The sequence below is a fragment of the Strix uralensis genome, unplaced genomic scaffold, assembly GCF_047716275.1.
Source record: "Strix uralensis isolate ZFMK-TIS-50842 unplaced genomic scaffold, bStrUra1 scaffold_432, whole genome shotgun sequence".
Lineage (NCBI taxonomy): Eukaryota > Metazoa > Chordata > Aves > Strigiformes > Strigidae > Strix > Strix uralensis.
The window spans coordinates 1-21932 of record NW_027437026.1 but is presented as its reverse complement, the minus strand read 5'-3'; the positions used below and the strand labels follow the sequence as shown (position 1 = coordinate 21932).

General features: G+C 64.3%; 3 protein-coding genes across 4 annotated transcripts in view; 1 reads left to right on the top strand and 2 right to left on the bottom strand.

Moving 5' to 3' along the window:
• The window catches only part of DHX16 (DEAH-box helicase 16), a 30387-nt gene extending 14899 nt beyond the window's left edge, over positions 1-15488 (top strand). The window contains exons 12-20 of one of the 2 annotated variants that reach the window (XR_012627438.1): positions 125-277; positions 2985-3125; positions 4206-4368; positions 6284-6402; positions 7248-7315; positions 9230-9316; positions 12545-12706; positions 13897-14070; positions 15299-15488. Coding sequence is in view for 1 of the 2 variants with exons in the window: in XM_074857952.1 (XP_074714053.1) it covers positions 125-277; positions 2985-3125; positions 4206-4368; positions 6284-6402; positions 7248-7315; positions 9154-9316; positions 12545-12706; positions 13897-14070; positions 15299-15427 (1272 nt within the window). In the remaining variant the exon portion in view is untranslated. Of the gene's footprint in view, positions 1-124; positions 278-2984; positions 3126-4205; positions 4369-6283; positions 6403-7247; positions 7316-9153; positions 9317-12544; positions 12707-13896; positions 14071-15298 lie in introns of both variants that reach the window. The other variant, XM_074857952.1, reaches the window with a different exon arrangement.
• A 36-nt stretch (positions 15489-15524) lies between these two features.
• CUNH6orf136 (chromosome unknown C6orf136 homolog) lies at positions 15525-19966 on the bottom strand. Its single transcript, XM_074857954.1, has 6 exons — positions 19716-19966; positions 18808-19123; positions 17901-17989; positions 17606-17806; positions 15858-15927; positions 15525-15768 (listed from the first exon to the last, which is right to left on the bottom strand). Exons 1-6 carry the CDS (start codon positions 19964-19966, stop codon positions 15634-15636), a joined length of 1062 nt encoding a protein of 353 aa, XP_074714055.1. The 3' UTR covers positions 15525-15633.
• A 306-nt stretch (positions 19967-20272) lies between these two features.
• ATAT1 (alpha tubulin acetyltransferase 1) lies at positions 20273-21810 on the bottom strand (the record flags this gene model as incomplete). The annotated part of the gene is given in 3 exon segments (XM_074857953.1): positions 20273-21342; positions 21438-21609; positions 21739-21810. Coding segments are annotated over 3 exon segments (269 nt in total), but the record flags the coding sequence as incomplete, so codon positions are not given.
• Between the last annotated feature and the right edge of the window lie 122 nt (positions 21811-21932).

Below are 21932 nucleotides of genomic sequence, written 5' to 3'. Positions count from 1 at the left end.
TCCCCATCCCCCTTGGGGTGTCCCCATCCCCTCTTGGGGTGTCCCCACCCCCCCAGGGGGTGTCCCCACCCCCCCACATGTCCCCATGTCCCCCCCCCACCCCAACCCCTGCTGTGTGGGGCAGGAGGAGATCGAGGCGTGCGTGGAGCTGCTGCAGGAGCGCTGCCGCCGCTTGGGCTCCCGCCTGGCTGAGCTGCTGGTGCTGCCCATCTACGCCAACCTCCCCTCCGACATGCAGGCCCGCATCTTCGAGCCCACCCCCCCCGGAGCCCGGAAAGTGAGCGCTGGCCCTTTAAGGGGAAAGGCGGGGCTTTGGGGAGGGGCACGGGGGTGGAGTCTTGGATGTTGGGGGGGGAGCTGTGGGGAAGGGGGAGTGGGGAGAGAGGGGTCTAAGGGTGTAACGGGGAAGGGTTGGGGGTAAGGGGGTGGGGCTTAGTAGGGTGGGGTCTAGGGGTGGGGCTTAAGGTGGGGTCTAAGGGGGTGGGGTTGGATAAGGTGGAGTTTAAGAGGAGGGGTTGGTGAAGGTGGGGTCTAAGAGTAGAGCTTGAGAGGGTGGGGTCTAAGGAAGTGGGGTCTAAAGGGGTGGGGTGTAATAGGGTGGGGTCTAAGGGGGTGGGGTTTAATAGGGTGAGATCTAAGGGTGGGGTTTAATAGGGTGGGGTCTAAAAGGGTGGGGTTTAAGGGGGTAGGGTGTAATAAGGTGGAGTTTAAGAGGAGGGGTTGGAGAAGGTGGGGTTTAAGAGTAGAGCTTGAGAGGGTGGGGTCTAAGGAAGTGGGGTGTAAAGAGGTGGGGTTTAATAGGGTGGGGTCTAAGGGGGTGGGGTTTAATAGGGTAGAGCTTAATAAGATGGGGTTTAAGGAAATGGGGTTTAAAGGAGTGGGGTTTAATAGGGTGGGGTTTAAGGGGGTGGGGTTTGATAAGGTGGAGCTTAAGAGGGCTTGGAGAAGGTGGAGTCTAGTAAAGTAGAGCTTGATGGGGGGGGTCTAAGGAAGTGGGGTCTAAAAAGGTGTGGCTTAATAGGGTGGGGTTTAAGGGGGTGGGGTGTAATAAGGTGGAGTTTAAGAGGAGGGGTTGGAGAAGGTGGGGTTTAAGAGTAGAGCTTGAGAGGGTGGGGTCTAAGGAAGTGGGGTCTAAAGGGGTGGGGTGTAATAGGGTGGGGTCTAAAGGAGTGGGGTTTAAAAAGGTGGGGCTTAAAAGGAGGGATTGGGGAAAGGGGTCTAATAGGGTAGAGATTAATAAGGTGGGGTCTAAGGAAATGGGGTCTAAAGGGGTGGGGTTTAACGGGGTGGGGTTTAATAAGGTGGAGTTTAAGAGGAGGGGTTGGAGAAGGTGGGGTCTAAGAGTAGAGCTTGAAAGGGTGGGGTCTAAGGAAGTGGGGTCTAAAGGGGTGGGGTTTAATAAAGCGGAGCTTGAAAGGAAAGGTTGGGGAAAGTGAGGTCTAATAGGGTAGAGCTTGATAAGGTGGGGTCTAAGGAAGTGGAGTGTAGAGAAGTGGAGTTTAATAGGGTCAGTTCTAAGGGGGTGGGGTTTAATAGGGTGGGGTCTAAGGGGGTGGGATTTAATAGGGTAGAGCTTAAGGTGGCGATTAAGGAAATGGGGTCTAAAGGGGCGGGGTTTAATAAGGTGGGGTCTAAGGGGGTGGGGTTTGATAAGGTGGAGTTTAAGAGCAGGAGTTAGAGAAGGCAAGGTCTAGTAAAGTAGAGCTTGATAGGGTGCGATCTAAGGAAGTGGGGTCTAAAAAGGTGGGGCTTAACAGAGTGAGGTCTAAAATGGTGTGACTTAATAGGGTGGGGTCTAAAACGGTGGGGTTTAAGGGGGTAGGGTGTAATAAGGTGGAGTTTAAGAGGAGGGGTTGCAGAAGGTGGGGTCTAAGAGTAGAGCTTGAGAGGGTGGGGTCTAAGGAAGTGGGGTCTAAAGGGATGGGGTTTAATAGGGTGGGGTCTAAAAGAGTGGGATCTAAGGGGGTGGGGTTTGATAAGCGGGAGTTTAAGAGAGGTTGGAGAAGGTGGAGTGTAACGGAGTACAGCTTGATATGGGGACGTTTAAGAAGATGGGGCTTAATAAGGTGGGGTCTAAGTGGGTGGGGTTTAATAGGGTGGAGCTTAAGGGGAGGGGTTTGAGAAGGTGGGGTCTAATGGAGTGGGGTTTAAAGGGGTGGGGTTTAATAGGATCAAGTTTAAGAGAAGAAGCTGGAGAAGGTGGGGTCTAACGGAGTAAAGCTTGAGAGGGTGGGGTTTAAGGAGGTGGGGCTTAATAGGGTGAGGTTTGTGGGCAGAGCCTAAGGGGTGGGGCTTAAGATTGACTTAAATGGGTGGAGTTTAATAAAATGGAATTGAGGGGATGGGGATGAAAACAGGGGGGTAGGAGAGCTGAGCTTAGGAAGGCTGGGCTTAATAGGGTGGGGTTTAATGAGGCGGGGCTTGGGGTGGGGTTTAAGAAGGCGGGGCTTGGGGTGGGATTTAAGAAGGCAGGGCTTAATAGGGTGGGGTTTAATGAGGCGGGGCTTGGGGTGGGGTTTAAGGTGGGGCTTAATAGGGTGGGGTTTAAGAAGGTGGGGCTTGGGGTGGGGTTTAAGAAGGCGGGGCTTGGGGTGGGGTTTAAGAAGGCAGGGCTTAATAGGGTGGGGTTTAAGAAGGCGGGGCTTGGGGTGGGGTTTAAGAAGGCAGGGCTTAATAGGGTGGGGTTTAAGAAGGTGGGGCTTGGGGTGGGGTTTAAGAAGGCGGGGCTTAATAGGGTGGGGTTTAAGAAGGTGGGGCTTGGGGGTGGGGTTTAAGAAGGCGGGACTTAATAGGGTGGGGTCTGTGGGCGGAGCCTAAGGGGTGGGGCTTAAGGCTGAGTTAAAGACTTGAACGAGATGGAATTGAAGGGATGGGGCTGAAAGCGGGGGGGGGCTTAAGGCGGGGCTTAAGAGGGTGGGACTGCTTGGGCGGGGCTCGGGGGCGTGGCCCGGGGTGGGCGTGTCCCCTGCTGTCCCCTCCCCCAGGTGGTGGTGGCCACCAACATCGCGGAGACGTCGGTGACCATCGAGGGGATCGTTTACGTGCTGGACCCGGGGTTCTGCAAACAGAAGAGCTACAGCGCCCGCACCGGCATGGAGTCCCTCGTCGTCACCCCCTGCTCCCGGGTAACCTGTCACCTCCTGCCACCCCCTGTCACCCCCTGTCACCTCCTGCCACCTCCTGTCACCTCCTGCCACCTCCTGTCACCTCCTGTCACCTCCTGCCACCCCCTGTCACCCCCTGTCACCTCCTGTCACCTCCTGTCACCCCCTGCCACCCCCTGTCACCTCCTGTCACCCTGTCACCCCCTGTCACCCCCTGTCACCCCCTGCCACCCCCTGTCACCCCCTGTCACCTCCCTGTCACCTCCTGCCACCTCATGTCACCCCCTGTCACCCCCTGTCACCTCCCTGTCACCTCCCTGTCACCCCGTCACCCCCTGTCACCTCCTGCCACCTCCCTGTCACCTCCTGCCACCTCTCTGTCACCCCGTCACCTCCTGTCACCCCCTGCCACCCCCTGTCACCCCCTGTCACCTCCCTGCCACCTCCTGCCACCTCCTGCCACCTCATGTCACCCCGTCACCCCCTGTCACCTCCCTGTCACCTCCCTGTCACCTCCCTGTCACCCCGTCACCCCCTGTCACCTCCTGCCACCTCCCTGTCACCCCCTGTCACCTCCCTGTCACCCCCATCACCTCCTGTCACCTCCCTGTCACCTCCCTGTCACCTCCCTGTCACCCCGTCACCTCCTGCCACCTCCTGCCACCTCCTGTCACCTCCCTGCCACCCCCTGTCGCCCTGTCACCTCCTGTCACCCTCTGCCACCCCCTGTCACCTCTTTGTCACCCCTTTGTCACCTCCCTGTCATCTTGTCACCTCCCTGTCACCCCCTGTCACACCTTTGTCACCCCATCACCCACTGTCATCCCATGTCACCCCGTTACCCCCGTCACCTCCCTGTTACCCCTTGTCACCCCTTGTCACCCCTTTGTCACTACCCTGTCACCCCCCACCTTGCTCTGTCACCCCCCTACCCCCACGTCCCCATGGGCAACCCCATCGCTTGTCCCGTGTCCTCACGGGTAGCCACGTCTCTTGTCCCCCTGTCCCCGTGTCCCCACGTGCACACCCCTTGTCCCTCACCGGTCCCCATGTCCCCCCCACCCCGTGGCCCCATGGGTGACCGGTGACAATGACCCGCAGGCCTCGGCCAACCAGCGTGCGGGCCGTGCTGGCCGCGTGGCTCCCGGCAAGTGTTTCCGTCTCTACACGGCCTGGGCCTTCCAGCACGAGCTGGAGGAGACGCCGGTGCCCGAGATCCAACGGGCCGACCTGGGCTCCCTCGTCCTCCTCCTCAAGAGCCTCGGTGAGACGGGGTGGGGGTGGATGGTTGGGGGGGGACTGGGGGGTCTTTTGGGGCCCATAGGGACGTCTCGGGGGGCCTTGGGATGTCTTGGAGGGCATTGGGGCATCTCGAGGGCCATCGGGGCATCTCAGGAGGCATCTCAGAGGGGTTGTTGGAGCATCTAGAGGGGCATCAGGGCATCTCAGGAGGCGTTTTGGGGGACGATGGGGCGTTTCGGGGGACATCAGAGCATCTCAGGGAGCATCTTGGGGCATTTGGGTGTCTGAGGAGGCATCTCAGGGACATTGGGGCATCTTGAGAGCCATCGGGGCATCTCAGGAGGCATCTCAGAGGGGTTGTTGGAGCATCTAGAGGGGCATCAGGGCATCTCAGGAGGCGTTTTGGGGGACGATGGGGCGTTTCGGGGGACATCAGAGCATCTCAGGGGGCATCTTGGGGCATTTGGGTGTCTGAGGAGGCATCTCAGGGACATTGGGGCACTTGGGGGCCATCAGGGCATCTCAGGAGGCATCTCAGAGGGGTTGTTGAGAATCTAGGGGGGCATCAGGGCATCTCAGGAGGCATTTCGGGGCACGTTGAGGCATTTTGGGGGACATCAGAGCATCTCAGGAGGCATTTTGGGGGACGATGGGGCGTTTCGGGGGACATCAGAGCATCTCAGGGGGCATCTTGGGGCATTGGGGTGTCTGAGGAGGCATCTCAGGGACATTGGGGCATCTCGGGGGCCATCAGGGCATCTCAGGAGGCATCTCAGAGGGGTTGTTGGAGCATCTAGGGGGGCATCAGGGCATCTCAGGGGGCGTTTTGGGGGACATTGGGGCGTTTTGGGGGACATCAGAGCATCTCAGGAGGCATTTTGGGGGACGATGGGGCATTTCAGGGGACATCAGAGTGTCTCAGGAGGCATTTTGGGGCATTGGGGTGTCTGAGGAGGCATCTCCGGGGACACTGGAGCATTTTGGGGGACATCGGGGCATCTCAGGGCATTGGAGCATCTTGGGGGCCCCCAGGAGGCATCTCGGGGGGCATTGGGGCATCTCAGGAGGCATCTCAGGGACACTGGGGCATCTTGAGGGCCATCAGGGCATCTCAGGGGGCATCAGGGCATCACAGGAGACATCTGAGGGGGCATTGGGGCATCTTGGGGGCCATCAGGGCATCTCAGGGGGCATGTTGGGGGCATTGGGGCATCTCAGGAGGCATCTCGGGGGGCACTGGGGCATCTTGGGGGCCATCAGGGCATCTGAGGAGGCATCTCGGGGGGCATTAGGGCATCTTGGGGGTCATTGGGGCATGTTGGGGGCCATCAGAGCATGTTAGGAGGCACCTTGGGGGGCATTGGGGCATCTTGGGGGGCATTGGGGCATCTCAGGAGGCATCTCAGGGACAACGGGGTATGTGGGGGGCCATCAGGGCATCTCAGGGGGCATCTTGGGGGCATTGGGGCATCTTGGGGGCCATCAGGGCATCTCAGGAGGCATCTGAGGGGACATGAGAGCATCTTGGGGTCTGTCAGGGCAATTTGGGGCATCTCAGGGGACATTGGAGCATCTGGGGGGCCATCAGGGCCTCTCAGGGGGCATCTTGGGGGGCATTGGGGCATCTCGGGGTCCATCAGGGCATCTCAGGGGGCATCTCAGGGGACATTTCAGGGGCCATTGGGGCATCTTGGGGGACATTGGGATATCTTAGGGGACACTGAGGCATCTCAGGAGGCATCTCGGGGGGCATTGAGGCATCTTGGGGGCCATTGGGGCATGTTGGGGGCCATCAGAGCATGTTAGGAGGCACCTTGGGGGACATTGGGGCATCTTGGGGGGCATTGGGGCATCTCAGGAGGCATCTCGGGGGGCATTGGGGCATCTTGGGGGGCATTGGGGCCCCGGGGTGACAGCAGGGACGTCCCCGTCCCCAGGGATCAACGACCTGATCCACTTCGACTTCCTGGACCCGCCCCCCCACGAGACGCTGGTGCTGGCGCTGGAGCAGCTCTACGCCCTGGGGGCCCTCAACCACCTGGGCGAGCTCACCACGGTACTGGGGGCACTGGGAGGCACTGGGAGGGTTACTGGCAGCACTGGGAGGGACTGGGGGGGACTGGGAGGGTGGTGGTGGACCCGATGGGTGAGCTCACCATGGGACTGGGGGGCACTGGGGGGGACTGGGGAGGGGACTGGGACACATGGAGGGTTACTGGGAGCACTGGGAGGGACTGGGAGGGTTACTGGGAGCACTGGGAGGGACTGGGGGGCACTGGGAGGCACTGGGGGGGGACTGGGAGGGGGGTGGTGGACCCAATGGGTGAGCTCACCATGGGACTGGGGGGCACTGGGAGAGGCTGGGAGGGTTACTGGGAGCACTGGGAGGGACTGGGGGGGGACTGGGAGGGGGGTGGTGGACCCAATGGGTGAGCTCACCATGGGACTGGGGGGCACTGGGAGGGACTGGGGGGGGGGGACTGGGACACACGGAGGGTTACTGGGAGCACTGGGAGGGACTGGGAGGGTTACTGGGAGGGACTGGGAGGCACTGGGGGGCACTGGGGGGGGACTGGGAGGGAGGGGGTGGACCCGATGGGTGAGCTCATCATGGGACTGGGGGGCACTGGGAGGGACTAGGAGGGGACTGGGACACACTGGGAGGGTTACTGGGAGCACTGGGCAGGTTACTGGGAGCACTGGGAGGGACTGGGGGGCACTGGGAGGCACTGGGGGGCGCTGGGAGGGTGGTGGAGGACCGAATGGGTGAGCTCACCGTGGGACTGGGGGGCACTGGGAGGGTTACTGGGAGCACTGGGAGCGCTGGGATGGTTACTGGGAGGGTTACTGGGAGCACTGGGAGCGGTACTGGGAGCACTGGGCCCTGACCCCCCCCTGCAGCTGGGCCGGCGCATGGCGGAGCTGCCGGTGGAGCCCATGTTGGCCAAGATGATCCTGGCCTCTGAGCAGTGAGTGTCCCCCCTGTCCCCAAGTGTCCCCAAGTGTCCCCTGGGGGTCCCCAAGTGTCCTCAGGCTGTTCCCAGTGTCCCCAAGTGTCCTCAGGGTGGCCCCAGGAGCTTTGGTGTCCCTTGGGTTGTCCCCAGGTTGTCCCCAGATTGTCCCCACGGTGTCCCCAGGGTTGTCCCCAGGGTTGTGCTTATGGTGTCCCCAGATTGTCCCCAGGGTGTCCCTTGGGTTGTCCCCACGGCGTCTTCATGGTGTCCCCAGATTGTCCTTGTGGTGTCCCCAGGTTGTCCCCAGGCTTGTCCCCAGAGTGTCCCTTGAATTGTCCCCAGATTGTGCTCTTGGTGTCCCCAGGTTGTCCTCAGATTGTCCCCAGGGTGTCCCCACGGTGTCTTCAGGGTGTCCCCAGGGTTGTCCCCAGATTGTCCTTGTGGTGTCCCCCAGATGTCACTTGGGTTGTCCCCAGGGTTGTCCCCAGAGTGTCCCCTGAATTGTCCCCAGGCTTGTCCCCAGGTTGTCCCTTGGATTGTCCCCACATTGTCCTCATGGTGTCCCCAGATCGTCCTTGTGGTGTCCCCAGATTGTCCCCAGGTTGTCCCTTGGGTTGTCCCCACATTGTCCTCATGGTGTCCCCAGGGTTGTCCCCAGAGCATCCCCTGAATTGTCCCCAGATTGTCCCCAGGGTTGTCCCCAGATTGTCCTCATGGTGTCCCCAGGGTTGTCCTCAGGTTGTCCCTTGGGTTGTCCCCACGTTGTCCTCATGGTGTCCCCAGATTGTCCTTGTGGTGTCCCCAGAGTGTCCCTTGGATTGTCCCCAGATTGTCCTCCTGGTGTCCCCAGGTTGTCCCCAGATTGTCCCCAGGGTGTCTCCAGGTTGTCCCCAGGGTGTCTTCATGATGTCCCCAGGGTTGTCCCCAGAGCATCCCTTGAATTGTCCCCAGATTGTCCTCCTGGTGTCCCCAGGTTGTCCCCAGATTGTCCCCAGGCTTGTCCCTTGGATTGTCCCCACGTTGTCCTCATGGTGTCCCCAGGGTTGTCCCCAGATTGTCCTTGTGGTGTCCCCAGATTGTCCCCAGGCTTGTCCCCAGGTTGTCCCTTGGATTGTCCCCACATTGTCCTCATGGTGTCCCCAGAGTGTCCCCTGAATTGTCCCCAGATTGTCCCCAGGGTTGTCCCCAGATTGTCCTCATGGTGTCCCCAGGCTTGTCGCCAGGTTGTCCCCTGAATTGTCCCCACGTTCTCCTCATGGTGTCCCCAGATTGTCCTTGTGGTGTCCCCAGGTTGTCCCCAGGCTTGTCCCCAGAGTGTCCCTTGGATTGTCCCCAGATTGTCCTTCTGGTGTCCCCAGGTTGTCCCCAGGGTGTCTCCAGGTTGTCCCCACGTTGTCTTCATGATGTCCCCAGGGTTGTCCCCAGATTGTCCTTGTGGTGTCCCCCAGATGTCACTTGGGTTGTCCCCAGAGTGTCCCCTGAATTGTCCCCAGATTGTCCTCCTGGTGTCCCCAGGTTGTCCCCAGATTGTCCCCAGGTTGTCCCTTGGATTGTCCCCACGTTGTCCTCATGGTGTCCCCAGAGTGTCCCCTGAATTGTCCCCAGGGTTGTCCCCAGCTTGTCCTCATGGTGTCCCCAGGCTTGTCCCCAGGTTGTCCCTTGAATTGTCCCCAGCTTGTCCTCATGGTGTCCCCAGCTTGTCCTCATGGTGTCCCCTGGTGCCACCCCCCGCCCATCCCTGCCCATCCCACCCCCCCTCACCCCCCCCCCCACCCCTTCTCCCCTCTCCCATGTCCCCACGGTGCCCCCGCGGTGACACCAGCGGGGGGGGAGGTGACACGGTGCCACCCCAGGTACGGCTGCACCGAGGAGGTGTTGACGGTGGCCGCCATGTTGTCGGTCAACAACGCCATCTTCTACCGGCCCAAGGACAAGGTCCTGCACGCCGACAGCGCCCGCCTGGGCTTCCACGTGCCGGGGGGGGACCACCTCGTCCTGCTCAACGTCTACAACCAGGCACGGGGGGGGGGGGGGGGGACACGGGGTTTGGGGACACGGGGACACGGCGGGGGGGGACGTTGAGGGGACACCAGGGGCGGGGAGGGGGTGTGGAGGGGGGATGGAGTGGGATGAGGGAGGGTTGGGGGGGTACGTGGGGCTCGGGGGGGGGGGAGTTATTGGAGGGGGGGGTCTGGGGGGGGTTTGGGGACAGATTGAGGGGTTTGGGGACACTTGGGGGACATTGAGGGGACACTGAGGGGACATTGAGGGGACACCAGGGGAGGGGATGTGGCAGGGGGATGGGGCGGGAGGGAGGGTTGGGGGGGTTGGGGGGGTACGTGGGGCTCTGGGGGGGGGAATTATTGGAGGGGGGGGTCTGGGGGGGGTTTGGGGACAGATTGAGGGGTTTGGGGACACTTGGGGGACACTGAGGGGACATTGAGGGGACACCAGGGGAGGAGTGTGGAGGGGGGATGGAGTGGGATGAGGGAGGGTTGGGGGGGTACATGGGGCTCGGGGGGGGGGGGGGAGTTATTGGAGGGGGGGTCTGGGGGGGGTTTGGGGACAGATTGAGGGGTTTGGGGACACCTGGGGGACACTGAGGGGACAGTATGTGGGGCTCTGGGACCAGGCACTGACCGTGTCCCTGTCCCCCCCCGTGTCCCCATGTCCCCCTGTGTCCCCCCCATGTGCCCCCATGTCCCCCGTTTCCCCCCGTGTCCCCCCATGTCCCCTGTGTCCCATGTCCACGTCCCCTTGTGTCCCCCTGTCCCCTCATGTCCCCATGTCCCCCCCCCCTCCCATGTCCCATCTCCCCCCATCTCCTTGTGTCCCCCCGTGTCCCCCATGTCCACGTCCCCTTGTGTCCCCCCTGTCCCCTCATGTCCCCCCACGTCCATGTCTGTGTCCCCGTGTCCCCGCCATGTCCCCTTGTGTCCCCCATGTCCCCCATGTCCCATGTCCATGTCCCCTTGTGTCCCCCATGTCCCCGTGTCCCATGTCCACGTCCCCTTGTGTCCCCCCTGTCCCCTCATGTCCCCATGTGCCCCCATGTCCCCATGTCCATGTCCCCTTGTGTCCCCCCTGTCCCCTCATGTCCCCATGTCCCCCCCACTCCCATGTCCCATCTCCCCCCATCTCCTTGTGTCCCCCTGTGTCCCCCATGTCCATGTCCCCTTGGGTCCCCCCATGTCCCCGTGTCCCATGTCCACGTCCCCTTGTGTCCCCCTGTCCCCTCATGTCCCCATGTGCCCCCATGTCCCCATGTCCCTGTCCCCTTGTGTCCCCCCATGTCCTCATGTCCCCATGTCCATGTCCTCTTGTGTCCCCCCATGTCCCCGTGTCCCATGTCCACGTCCCCTTGTGTCCCCCCGTCCCCTCATGTCCCCCCATGTCCATGTCTCCTTGTGTCCCCGTGTCCCCCCCATGTCCCCGTGTCCCATGTCCACATCCCCTTGTGTCCCCGTCCCCTCATGTCCCCATGTCCCCATGTCCATGTCCCCTTGTGTCCCCCATGTCCCTTCGTGTCCCCCCATGTCCCATGTCCATGTCCCCTCACGTCCCCATGTGCCCCCACATCCCCACGTCCATGTCTCCTTGTGTCCCTGTGTCCCCCCCATGTCCCCTTGTGTCCCCCATGTCCCCGTGTCCCATGTCCACGTCCCCTTGTGTCCCCCCTGTCCCCTCATGTCCCCATGTGCCCCCATGTCCCCATGTCCCTGTCCCCTTGTGTCCCCCTGTCCCCTCATGTCCCCATGTCCCCCCCATTGTCCCCATGTCCCCCCCATTCCCATGTCCCATCTCCCCTCATCTCCTTGTGTCCCCCCGTGTCCCCCATGTCCACGTCCCCTTGTGTTCCCCCTGTCCCCTCATGTCCCCATGTCCCCCCCATTCCCATCTCCCATCTCCCCCATCTCCTTGTGTCCCCCCGTGTCCCATGTCCATGTCCCCTTGTGTCCCCCTGTCCCCTCATGTCCCCATGTGCCCCCATGTCCCCATGTCCCTGTCCCCTTGTGTCCCATGTCCTCATGTGCCCATGTCCCTGTCCCCTTGTGTCCCCCATGTCCCCCATGTCCCATGTCCACGTCCCCTTGTGTCCCCCTGTCCCCTCATGTCCCCATGTGCCCCCATGTCCCCATGTCCATGTCCCCTTGTGTCCCCCATGTCCCCGTGTCCCATGTCCACGTCCCCTTGTGTCCCCCTGTCCCCTCATGTCCCCATGTGCCCCCATGTCCCCATGTCCACGTCCCCTTGTGTCCCCCCTGTCCCCTCATGTCCCCATGTGCCCCCATGTCCCCATGTCCATGTCCCCTTGTGTCCCCCTGTCCCCTCATGTCCCCATGTCCCCCCCATTCCCATCTCCCATCTCCCCCATCTCCTTGTGTCCCCCCGTGTCCCATGTCCATGTCCCCTTGTGTCCCCCTGTCCCCTCATGTCCCCATGTGCCCCCATGTCCCCATGTCCCTGTCCCCTTGTGTCCCATGTCCTCATGTCCCCATGTCCCTGTCCCCTTGTGTCCCCCATGTCCCCCATGTCCCATGTCCACGTCCCCTTGTGTCCCCCTGTCCCCTCATGTCCCCATGTGCCCCCATGTCCCCATGTCCATGTCCCCTTGTGTCCCCCATGTCCCCGTGTCCCATGTCCACGTCCCCTTGTGTCCCCCTGTCCCCTCATGTCCCCATGTGCCCCCATGTCCCCATGTCCACGTCCCCTTGTGTCCCCCCTGTCCCCTCATGTCCCCATGTGCCCCCATGTCCCCATGTCCATGTCCCCTTGTGTCCCCCTGTCCCCTCATGTCCCCATGTCCCCCCCACTCCCATGTCCCATCTCCCCCCATCTCCTTGTGTCCCCCCGTGTCCCCCATGTCCATGTCCCCTTGTGTCCCCCCATGTCCCCGTGTCCCATGTCCACGTCCCCTTGTGTCCCCCCTGTCCCCTCATGTCCCCCCACGTCCATGTCTGTGTCCCCGTGTCCCCCCCATGTCCCCTTGTGTCCCCCATGTCCCATGTCCATGTCCCCTTGTGTCCCCCATGTCCCCGTGTCCCATGTCCACGTCCCCTTGTGTCCCCCTGTCCCCTCATGTCCCCATGTGCCCCCATGTCCCCATGTCCATGTCCCCTTGTGTCCCCCATGTCCCTTCGTGTCCCCCCATGTCCCATGTCCATGTCCCCTCACGTCCCCATGTGCCCCCACATCCCCACGTCCATGTCTCCTTGTGTCCCCCCGTGTCCCCGCTGTCCCCAGTGGGTGGCCAGTGGCCACTCCCTGCAGTGGTGCTACGAGCACTTCGTGCAGGCGCGGTCCCTGCGCCGGGCGCGGGACGTGCGGGAGCAGCTCGAGGGGCTCATGGAGCGCGTGGAGATCGCCCCCTCCTCCTGCGCCGGCGACTACGGCCCCGTCCGCAAGGTCACCCCCCCGCCGGGACCCCCCGCGGACCCCCATTTCCCCCCGGGACCCCCCCCGCGGACCCCCCCGTCCCCCCACACCCCCGTTTCTCTCCTGGGACTCGCTCAGGTCCCCTGTTTCCCCCTTGGCCCCCCCCATTTGCCCCTTGGCCCCTCCATTTCCATCCTGAGACCCCCATTGCCCCCTTAGACCCCCTGTTCCCCCCCCAGGGACCCCCATTTCCCTTCCTGAGACCCCCCATTTCCCCCCCCAGGATCCCCAGGGACCCCCTTTTCCTCTCTCAAAACCCCATTTCCCTTCCTGAGACCCCCCATTTCCCCTGTAGCATCCCCAGGGACCCCCATTTCCCCTCTTAGAACCCCAGTTCCCATCCCAAGACCCCCCATTTCCCCCATGACATCCCCAGGGACCCCCATTTCCCCCCCCAGGATCCCCAGGGACCCCCATTTCCCCTCTCAGAACCCCAGTTCCCCTCCCAAGACCCCCCATTTCCCCCCATAGCATCCCCAGGGACCCCCATTTCCCCCCCCAGGATCCCCAGGAACCACCTTTTCCCCTCTTGGAACCCCATTTCCCCTCTTGAGACCCCCCGTTTTCCTCCATAACATCCCCAGGGACCCCCATTTCCCCCCCCCAGGATCCCCAGGGACCCCCATTTCCCCTCTTGGAACCCCAGTTCCCTTCCTGAGACCCCCCATTTTCCCACATTTCCCCCCCACAGGATCCCCAGGGACCCCCTTTTCCCCTCTCAGAACCCCATTTCCCCTCTTGAGACCCCCCGTTTTCCTCCATAACATCCCCAGGGACCCCCATTTCCCCCCCGAGGATCCCCAGGGACCCCCTTTTCCCCTTTTGGAACCCCATTTCCCCTCTTGAGACCCCCCATTTTCCCCCATAACTTCCCCAGGGTCCCCATTTCCCCTCTTGGAACCCCATTTCCCTTCCTGAGACCCCCCCATAGCATCCCCAGGGACCCCCATTTCCCCCCCCAGGATCCCCAGGGACCCCCATTTCCCCCCTTGCAACCCCATTTCCCCTCCCCAAACCCCCCATAACATCCCCAGCCTCCCCCTTTTTCCCCTCCAACCTCACCCCAGGGCCCCCTCACCCCTCTCTTCCCCTTCTCCACACACCCTCGGGGACCCCCAAATGCTGAAACAACCCCCCCCCCCAACCTGTCCCCCCTCCAGGCCATCACCGCCGGCTTCTTCTACCACACGGCGCGGCTGACGCGGGGCGGTTACCGCACGGTGAAGCACCAGCAGACGGTTTTCATCCACCCCAACAGTTCCCTGTTCGAGGAGCAGCCCCGCTGGGTGCTCTACCACGAGCTCGTCTTCACCACCAAGGAGTTCATGCGGCAGGTGGGGGACACGGAAATTGGGGGGACGGGGGACACGGGGACGTGGCCGTGGGGAGATTCGGACAGGGATGTGGCTGTGGGGACACTGGGATGGGGACGTGGTCGTGGGGATGGGGACATTGGGACGGGGATGTGGCCATGGGGACGTTGGGATGGGGATGTGGCTGTGGGGATGGGGACATTGGGACGGGGACAAGGCCATGGGGACGTTGGGATGGGGACGTGGCTGTGGGGACATTGGGATGGGGACGTGGCTGTGGGGATGGGGACATTGGGATGGGGATGTGGCCATGGGGACATTGGGATGGGGACGTGGCTATGGGGACGCTGGGATGGGGATGTGGCTGTGGGGATGGGGACACTGGGACAGGGATGTGGCTGTGGGGACACTGGGATGGAGACGTGGCCTTGGGGACATCGGGACAGGGATGTGGCTGTGGCCACGGGGACACGGGGCCAGGGACGTGGCCATGGGGATGGGGACAGGGACACCACCATGGGGATGTGGCCATGGGGATGTGGCCATGGGGACAGGGTCAAAGCCATGGCCATGGGGACAGGGACAGGGACGTGGCTGTGGGGATGGGGACACTGGGACAGGGACATCGCTGTGGGCACAGGGATGTGGCCATGGGGACAGGGACACAGCCACGGCCATGGGGACACTGGGACAGGGACGTGGCTGTGGGGATGGGGACATTGGGACAGGGACACAGCCATGGGGATGGGGATGTGGCCACGGGGACAGGGATGTGGCTGTGGCCATGGGGACAGGGATGTGGCCATGGGGACATGACCATGGGGACATTAGGACGGGGAAGTGGCCATGGGGACACTGGGACAGGGACGTGGCCATGGGGATGGGGACACTGGGACAGGGACATCGCTGTGGGTACAGGGATGTGGCCATGGGGACAGGGACACAGCCACGGCCATGGGGACACTGGGACAGGGACGTGGCCATGAGGACACTGGGATGGGGCCATGGCCATGGGGACAGGGACACAGCCACGGCCCTGGGGACACTGGGACAGGGACGTGGCCTTGGGGATGGGGACAGAGCCACCAGCACTGCGGTGACACGACCCCACGACCACCAAGGTGACAGGAACCTGGTGACCACGTCCCCTTGGGGACCAAGAAGGATGACAGGGCTCCCTCCCCCCCTGAAAGGGACCAGCACGGTGTCCCCCGGGGGCCACCAAATGTCCCCTTTTTTGTCCCCAAAGGTGATCGAGATCGACAGCGCGTGGCTCCTGGAGGTGGCCCCCCACTACTACCAGGCCAAGGAGCTGGAGGACGCCGGCGCCCGCAAGATGCCCAAGAAGGTGGGGAAGAGCCGGGAGGAGCTGGGCTGAGGCCCCTTGGGGACATTTGGGGACATTTGGGGACATTAATACAGTTGGGTTTGGAAAACGAGCGGCTCCCAGTTCCCTCCCCCCCCGTCGCGGTGGCTCCGTCCGACTGGTTTTATTCTGTACATTAAGTTAAGGGGGGGGGGGGAGGGACACACACACACAATTTGGGGAGGGGGATTTGGTGACAAAAGGGACAATTTGGGGACTCAGGTGGCCCCCGAGGTGGCCGAGGGCTTCAGGGCGAGGCGTAAGGCCGGTCCCGGCTCGGCCAGGGCCACCGCCACCGCCGCTGCCACCAGCAGCTTCTTGGCCTCGGTGACGGCCGTGGGGGCTGGCATCAGCTGGGGGAGGGGAGGGGGGGGACACAAAGTGAGGGTGGGGGGACACTTTGGGGTCCCCCGATGTCCCCCCCGGTGTCCCCCGGCCTTACCTTGTCGACACGGTGGCAGCGGATGAGCCCCTGCGAGTTGAGGAAGAAGGTGGAGAAGGCGTCGTAGGACCTGGGGAGGGGGGCGGGGACGGAGTCAGGGGGGGACGTGGGGACACGGGGGACATTGGGGACATGGGGACAGGGAGGTGGCATCCCGCCCTGAGGGGTGACAGGGACATGGGGACAGAGGGGGGACAAGGGGGTGGCATCTTGCTCCAGGGAGTGACAGGGACATGGGGACATTGGGGACATTGGGGACAGGGAGGTGGCATCCCACCCTGGGGGGTGGCAGGGACATGGGGACACTGGGGACATGGGGACAGGGAGGTGGCATCCCGCCCTGGGGGGTGACAGGGACATGGGGCTGGTGTCCCACCCCAGGGGGTGACAGGGACATGGGGACACGGGGCTGATGTCCCACCCTGGGGGGTGACAGGGACATTGGGGACAGGGAGGTGGCATCCCGCCCTGAGGGGTGACAGGGACATGGTGACAAAGGGGACAGGGGGCTGCAGGACCAGGAGGTGACCCAAGGGGGTGACAGTAGGGGGCTACAGTGTCACAGCAACAGGTACGGGGTGAGAGAGGGAACCTGGTGACAAGGGGGTGACGAGGGGTGACAGGAGGGTGACGGGGATGACAGAGGGTGACAAGGGGTGACAAGGGGGTGCCAGGGGTGACAAGGGGGTCCCAGGGGGGTGACGAGGGTGACAAGGGGGTGCCAGGGGGTGCCAAGGGGGTGCCAAAGAGGTGATGGGGTGACAAGGAAGTGACAAGGGGGTGACAAGGGGGTGCTGGGGGGGTGACAAGCGGGTGACAAGGGTGTGACAAGGGTGTGACAAGGAGGTGCCAGGGTGGCGACAAGGGTGCCAAGGGGGTGACAAAGGGGTGATGGGGTGCCAAGGAGGTGACAAGGGGGTGCCAAGGGGTGCCAAAGAGGTGACAAGGAGGTGACAAGGAGGTGCCAGGGGGTGACAAAGAGGTGATGGGGTGATAAGGGGGTGCCAAGGGGGTGCTGGGGGTGCCAAGGGGTGACAAGGAGGTGCCAAGGGGGTCCCAGGGGGGTGACGAGGGTGACAAGGGGGTGACAAGGGGGTCCCAGGGGGGTGACAAAAGGGTGATGGGGTGCCAAGGAGGTGCCAAGGGGTGACAAAGAGGTGACAAGGAGGTGACAAGGAGGTGACAAGGGGGTGCCAAGGGGGTGCCAAGGGGGTGACAAAGAGGTGATGGGGTGACAAGGGGGTGCCAAGGAGGTGCCAAGGGGTGCCAAGGAGGTGACAAGGGGGTGACAAGGGGGTGACAAGGGGTGCCAAAGAGGTGATGGGGTGCCAAGGGGGTGCCAAGGGGGTGCCGGGGGTGACAAGGGGGTGCCAAGGGGGTCCCAGGGGGGTGACGAGGGTGCCAAAGAGGTGATGGGATGCCGGGGGGGTGCTGGGGGTGCCAAGGGGTGCCGGGGGGGTGCCGGGGGGGTGCTGGGGGTGACAAGGGGTGACAAGGGGTGACAAGGGGTGACAAGGGGGTGACAAGGGGTGCCGAGGGTGCCAAAGAGGTGATGGGGTGCCAGGGGGGTGCCGGGGGTGCCAAGGGGGTGCCAAGGGGGTTCCAAGGGTGTCCCAGGGGGGTGACGAGGGTGCCAAAGAGGTGATGGGATGCCGGGGGGGTGCCGGGGGTGCCGGGGGGGTGCCAGGGGTGCCGGGGGGGTGCCAAGGGGGTGCCGGGGGTGCCGGGGGGGTGCCGGGGGTGCTGACCGCAGGAGCTGGCGCTTGTCGCGGCGGTAGAAGCGCAGCAGCAGCAGGTGCAGGGGCAGCCCCGTGAGGCGCCAGCGCGCCCGGATGCTCCAGTCCTCGGGGTGACGCGTCAGCGCCAGCACCTCCAGCCGCAGGCTGGCGAAGTAGCCCCAGGCCACCGCCCGGCACAGGGCTACCGCCACCTGGTACATGGCTCGTCCGCTGGCCCAGAGATTGGGGGGGGGGAGGAGAGGGGGGGGTCACAAGGTGTTTAACCCCCCCAAAACCGCCCCCCCCCCCCCGGGGGGTCACTCACCGGGTGTGGAGGTGCAGGAGGTGGTTGATGAACTCGACGTCGGGGGAGTAGAGGCCGTAGTCGGGGATTTTCAGGAAGAAATTGGGGAGCTGGGGGAGGGGGGGGGAAAGGGGGGGTCAGGGGGGGGTGGGGACCCCCGAAAGGCCTCTGGGGACAATGACACCTGTCCCCAGGCAGGGGGGGAGCTGAGGGGGGTCAGGGGTTGCCACCACCCCCCCCCCATTTCATCCTTGTCACCCCCATCCTGTCACCCCCATCCTGTCACCCCCCATCCTGTCACCCCCCATCTTGTCACCCCCCATCTTGTCACCCCCCCCATCCTGTCAACCTGCCATCTTGTCACCCCCCAAACTTGTCACCCCCCCAAACTTGTCACCCCCATCCTGCCACCCCATCATCCTGTCACTCCCCCAAACTTGTCACCCCGCCATCTTCTCACCCCCATCTTGTCACCCCCATCTTGTCACCCCCCATCTTGTCACCCCCCCCATCCTGTCAACCTGCCATCTTGTCACCCCCCAAACTTGTCACCCCCCCAAACTTGTCACCCCCCAAACTTGTCACCCCGCCATCTTGTCACCCCCATCTTGTCACCCCCCCATCCTGTCACCCCCCATCCTGTCACCCCCCATCTTGTCAACCCCCATCCTGTCACCCCACCATCTTGTCACCCCCCAAACTTGTCACCCCCCATCTTGTCACCCCCCATCTTGTCACCCCCCATCTTGTCACCCCCATCTTGTCAACCCCCATCCTGTCACCCCACCATCTTGTCACCCCCCAAACTTGTCACCCCGCCATCTTGTCACCCATCTTGTCACCCCCTGTAGGGGACATACTCTATAGCAGAGGAAGGCCAGACACCCCCCCCCACCCTCTTGTCACCCTTTTGTCACCCTCTCGTCACCTCGTGCTGCAGTTTCTGGTGCATGACAGCCAGGTGCTCCTCCATGCTGGGTGGGGGGCGGCGGGGGGGCCCGGCGGGGGCCAGGAAGGGGGAGGGGGGCCGCAGGAGGAGGAGGAGGGCGGCGGGGCCATCGCGGACGGCGATGTCATCTTCTCGGTGTCCGTCCACCGTGGTGATGTCACCTCCCAGCCCCTCCGGGGGGGACAAGGCTCGAGGGCGGCGGCTGCCGGGGAGTCGGGCCGGGGGGGGGCCGGGGGGGAGCCGGGGGGGGCAGGAGGGGCAGCGCCGCCACGTGCCCCCGGGTGGGCTCCAGGTCCTGGGGGGGGAGTGGGAGGTCCCCAAAAAAAAGGGAGGGGGGGGGGAACCGTGGGGACCCCCCAGGGGGAGGGAATTTGTGCTTGAGGTGGGGGGGGCAGCTCATGGGACCCCCCCAGGGACCCCCTCAGGCAGCCACGGCCCCGCCCCAAAGGCACAGGCCCCGCCCCTGCGTCCTTTGCATAACCACGCCCCTTCAAACAACCCCACCTCCAGTGAACAGGTGCTTATTTGCATAACCACGCCCACCCGTCCCGCAGGCCCCACCCCACCTCCCCCACTGCTCTTATTTGCATAACCACGCCCCACCCCCCCACATCCCTCGCCGCGCCTATTTGCATAACCACGCCCACCCGACCGCAAGCCCCCCCGCCGCCGCTCCTATTTGCATAACCACGCCCACCGCAGCACCCAGCCCCGCCTCACGCGCCCTGTGCAGCGCCTATTTGCATAACCACGCCCACGGCGCCACCCAGCCCCACCTCACGCTCCTGTGCAGCGCCTATTTGCATAACCACGCCCACCGCGCTCCTCCATTTGCATGGCCACGCCCCCTCCCGCCGCTCTCCCCCCCCGCCCCCGCTGCCCCTCACCTGCGGCCGCGCTCGGTAACGGCGTCGCGGCGGCTCCGCAGCGGCCTCAGCCGCGGCCCAGGCCCGGAGCGAGGCGGCGGGAAGGAGGCGGGAGGCGGCGGCGGCAGCGGCGGCCCGGCCGTGCCGGTACATGGCGGAAATCCGCCCCCCCCCCCCCCCCCCCCCTTCAGCCGCGGGCGGTGCTGGCTCCGCCCACAACGCGCATGCGCGGGACGGCGGCGCCCGGCGAAGGTGACCGGGCGGCTACGCATGCGCGGGAGGGGGCGGAGCGCAACGCGCCTGCGCAAGGCGGGAAAGCGCGGCGGGACGGCGCATGCGCAGTCGCCCCGCACCCATTCATTGCCCTGGGAGTGGCTGCAGGGGAGGGGGCGGAGCTAAGCGCCACGGCAGCCAATAGGAATGGAGCGCTTCGGGTGGGGAGGCGGGGCTTTAACCAACGGAGGGCGTGGCTAAAGGGCAGCGCAGCGGGGTAAAGCGCGCTGGGGGCGTGGGCTCGCTTAGCCCCGCCCCCTGCGCGGTGACGTCACACCCCCCAGACAGCACCAGAGACCCACAGCTGAGATTCACCATTTTTATTGAAATGTAACCAAAAAATGGGGTGGGGCGGGGGGGGTGAGGCGGCCCCCCCGGGGCTGTGGGGTGGGAAAAGGGCCCCCCCAGGGGTTGTGGGGGGTGGGGATGGGCACCCGTGGGAGCTGTGGGGCGGGAGGTGGGACCCCCCACAGTGGGGCTGGGGGGGGGGCGGGGACAGGCACCTCTGGGGTGAGGACGGGCACCTATGGGGGCTATGGGGCAGGAACGGGCACCCATGGGTGCTATGGGGCAGGAATGGGCCCCCCCGTGGAGCTATGGGGCAGGAACGGGCACCCATGGGTGCTATGGGGCAGGAATGGGCCCCCCCCGTGGAGCTATGGGGCAGGAACGGGCACCCATGGGGGCTCTAGGGCAGGAATGGGCCCCCCCCTGGAGATATGGGGCAAGGACAGGCACCCATGGGGGCTATGGGGCAGGAATTGGGGCCCCCCCCCGGAGGTATGGGGCAGGGACAGGCACCCATGGGGGCTATGGGGCAGGAATTGGGGCCCCCCCCCGGAGGTATGGGGCAGGGACAGGCACCCATGGGGGCTATGGGGCAGGAATTGGGCCCCCCCCGGAGGTATGGGGCAGGGACAGGCACCCATGGGGGCTATAGGGCAGGAATTGGGACACCCCCCCCCCCCCCAGTAGGGCTGTGGGGCAGGGACAGGCACTCACAGGGGCCGTGGAGTGGGGGACAGGCACCTATGGGGGGGCTGTGGGGCAGAAAGGGGGCACCCGTGGGGCAGGGACAGGCATCCCATGGGGTCTATGGGGCAGAAAGGGGCACCCGTGGGGCAGGGCCAGGCACCCACGGGAGTTGTGGGGCAGGAACTAGCACCCACTGGGGCTACAGGGCAGGGCCAGGCACCCATAGGGGTGGGGGACAGGCACCCATAGGGGCTATGGGGCAGGAACTGGCACTCACTGGGGGCTGTGGGGCAGGGCCAGGCACCCCACATGGCCCCCCCCCCCCCCAACCCTGCCCCCCACGGCCCCGCCGTGGGGGAAGAGCTGCCGTGGGGTTCAGCGGCCGACGCGCCCGAGAGAGCTGCGAGGTGGTGGTGGGGGGGGAGCAAAAAGAGTGAAAAATGAGGCTAAAAACACCCAAATTGGGCATAATAATGGCAAAGTAAGGCAGCCCACCTGGCGCGGCGGGGCTGGGGCGCGTCCGTCCGTCCGTCCGGCGGCTCCGTGTGTCCGTCCGGCGGCTCCCGGCGCAGCAGGAAGGGCCGGAGGCTGCCGCGGACGGGCGACCCCCCGGCGCGGCCCGGGGTCAGGTTAAAGGGCCAAGGAGGCTCCGCCTCTTCTCGTAAGACTGTGAAAGGGGATTGGGTGGGGGAGGGAGAAAGGCCCCGCCCACTTTTTTTTAAGGGGGGGGGTTAGGGGGGGCGCTGGGTCTCGGTTTGCCCCTTTGGGGGGGGCGGGGGGGGGGGGTTGGACTTACAGTCGCGGTCGGAGAGCGAGTAGGGTTTGATCTCCTCGTCGGGGCGGCGGTGGGGGGGGCGGCGAGGGGGGGCTGTGGGGAGGGGAAAGGGGGAAGAGGAAGAGGAAAAGGGGGGAGGAAGAGGGGGAGGAAGAGGGGGGAGGAAGAGGGGGAGGAAGAGGGGGAGGAAGAGGGGGAGGAAGACAAGGAGGAGG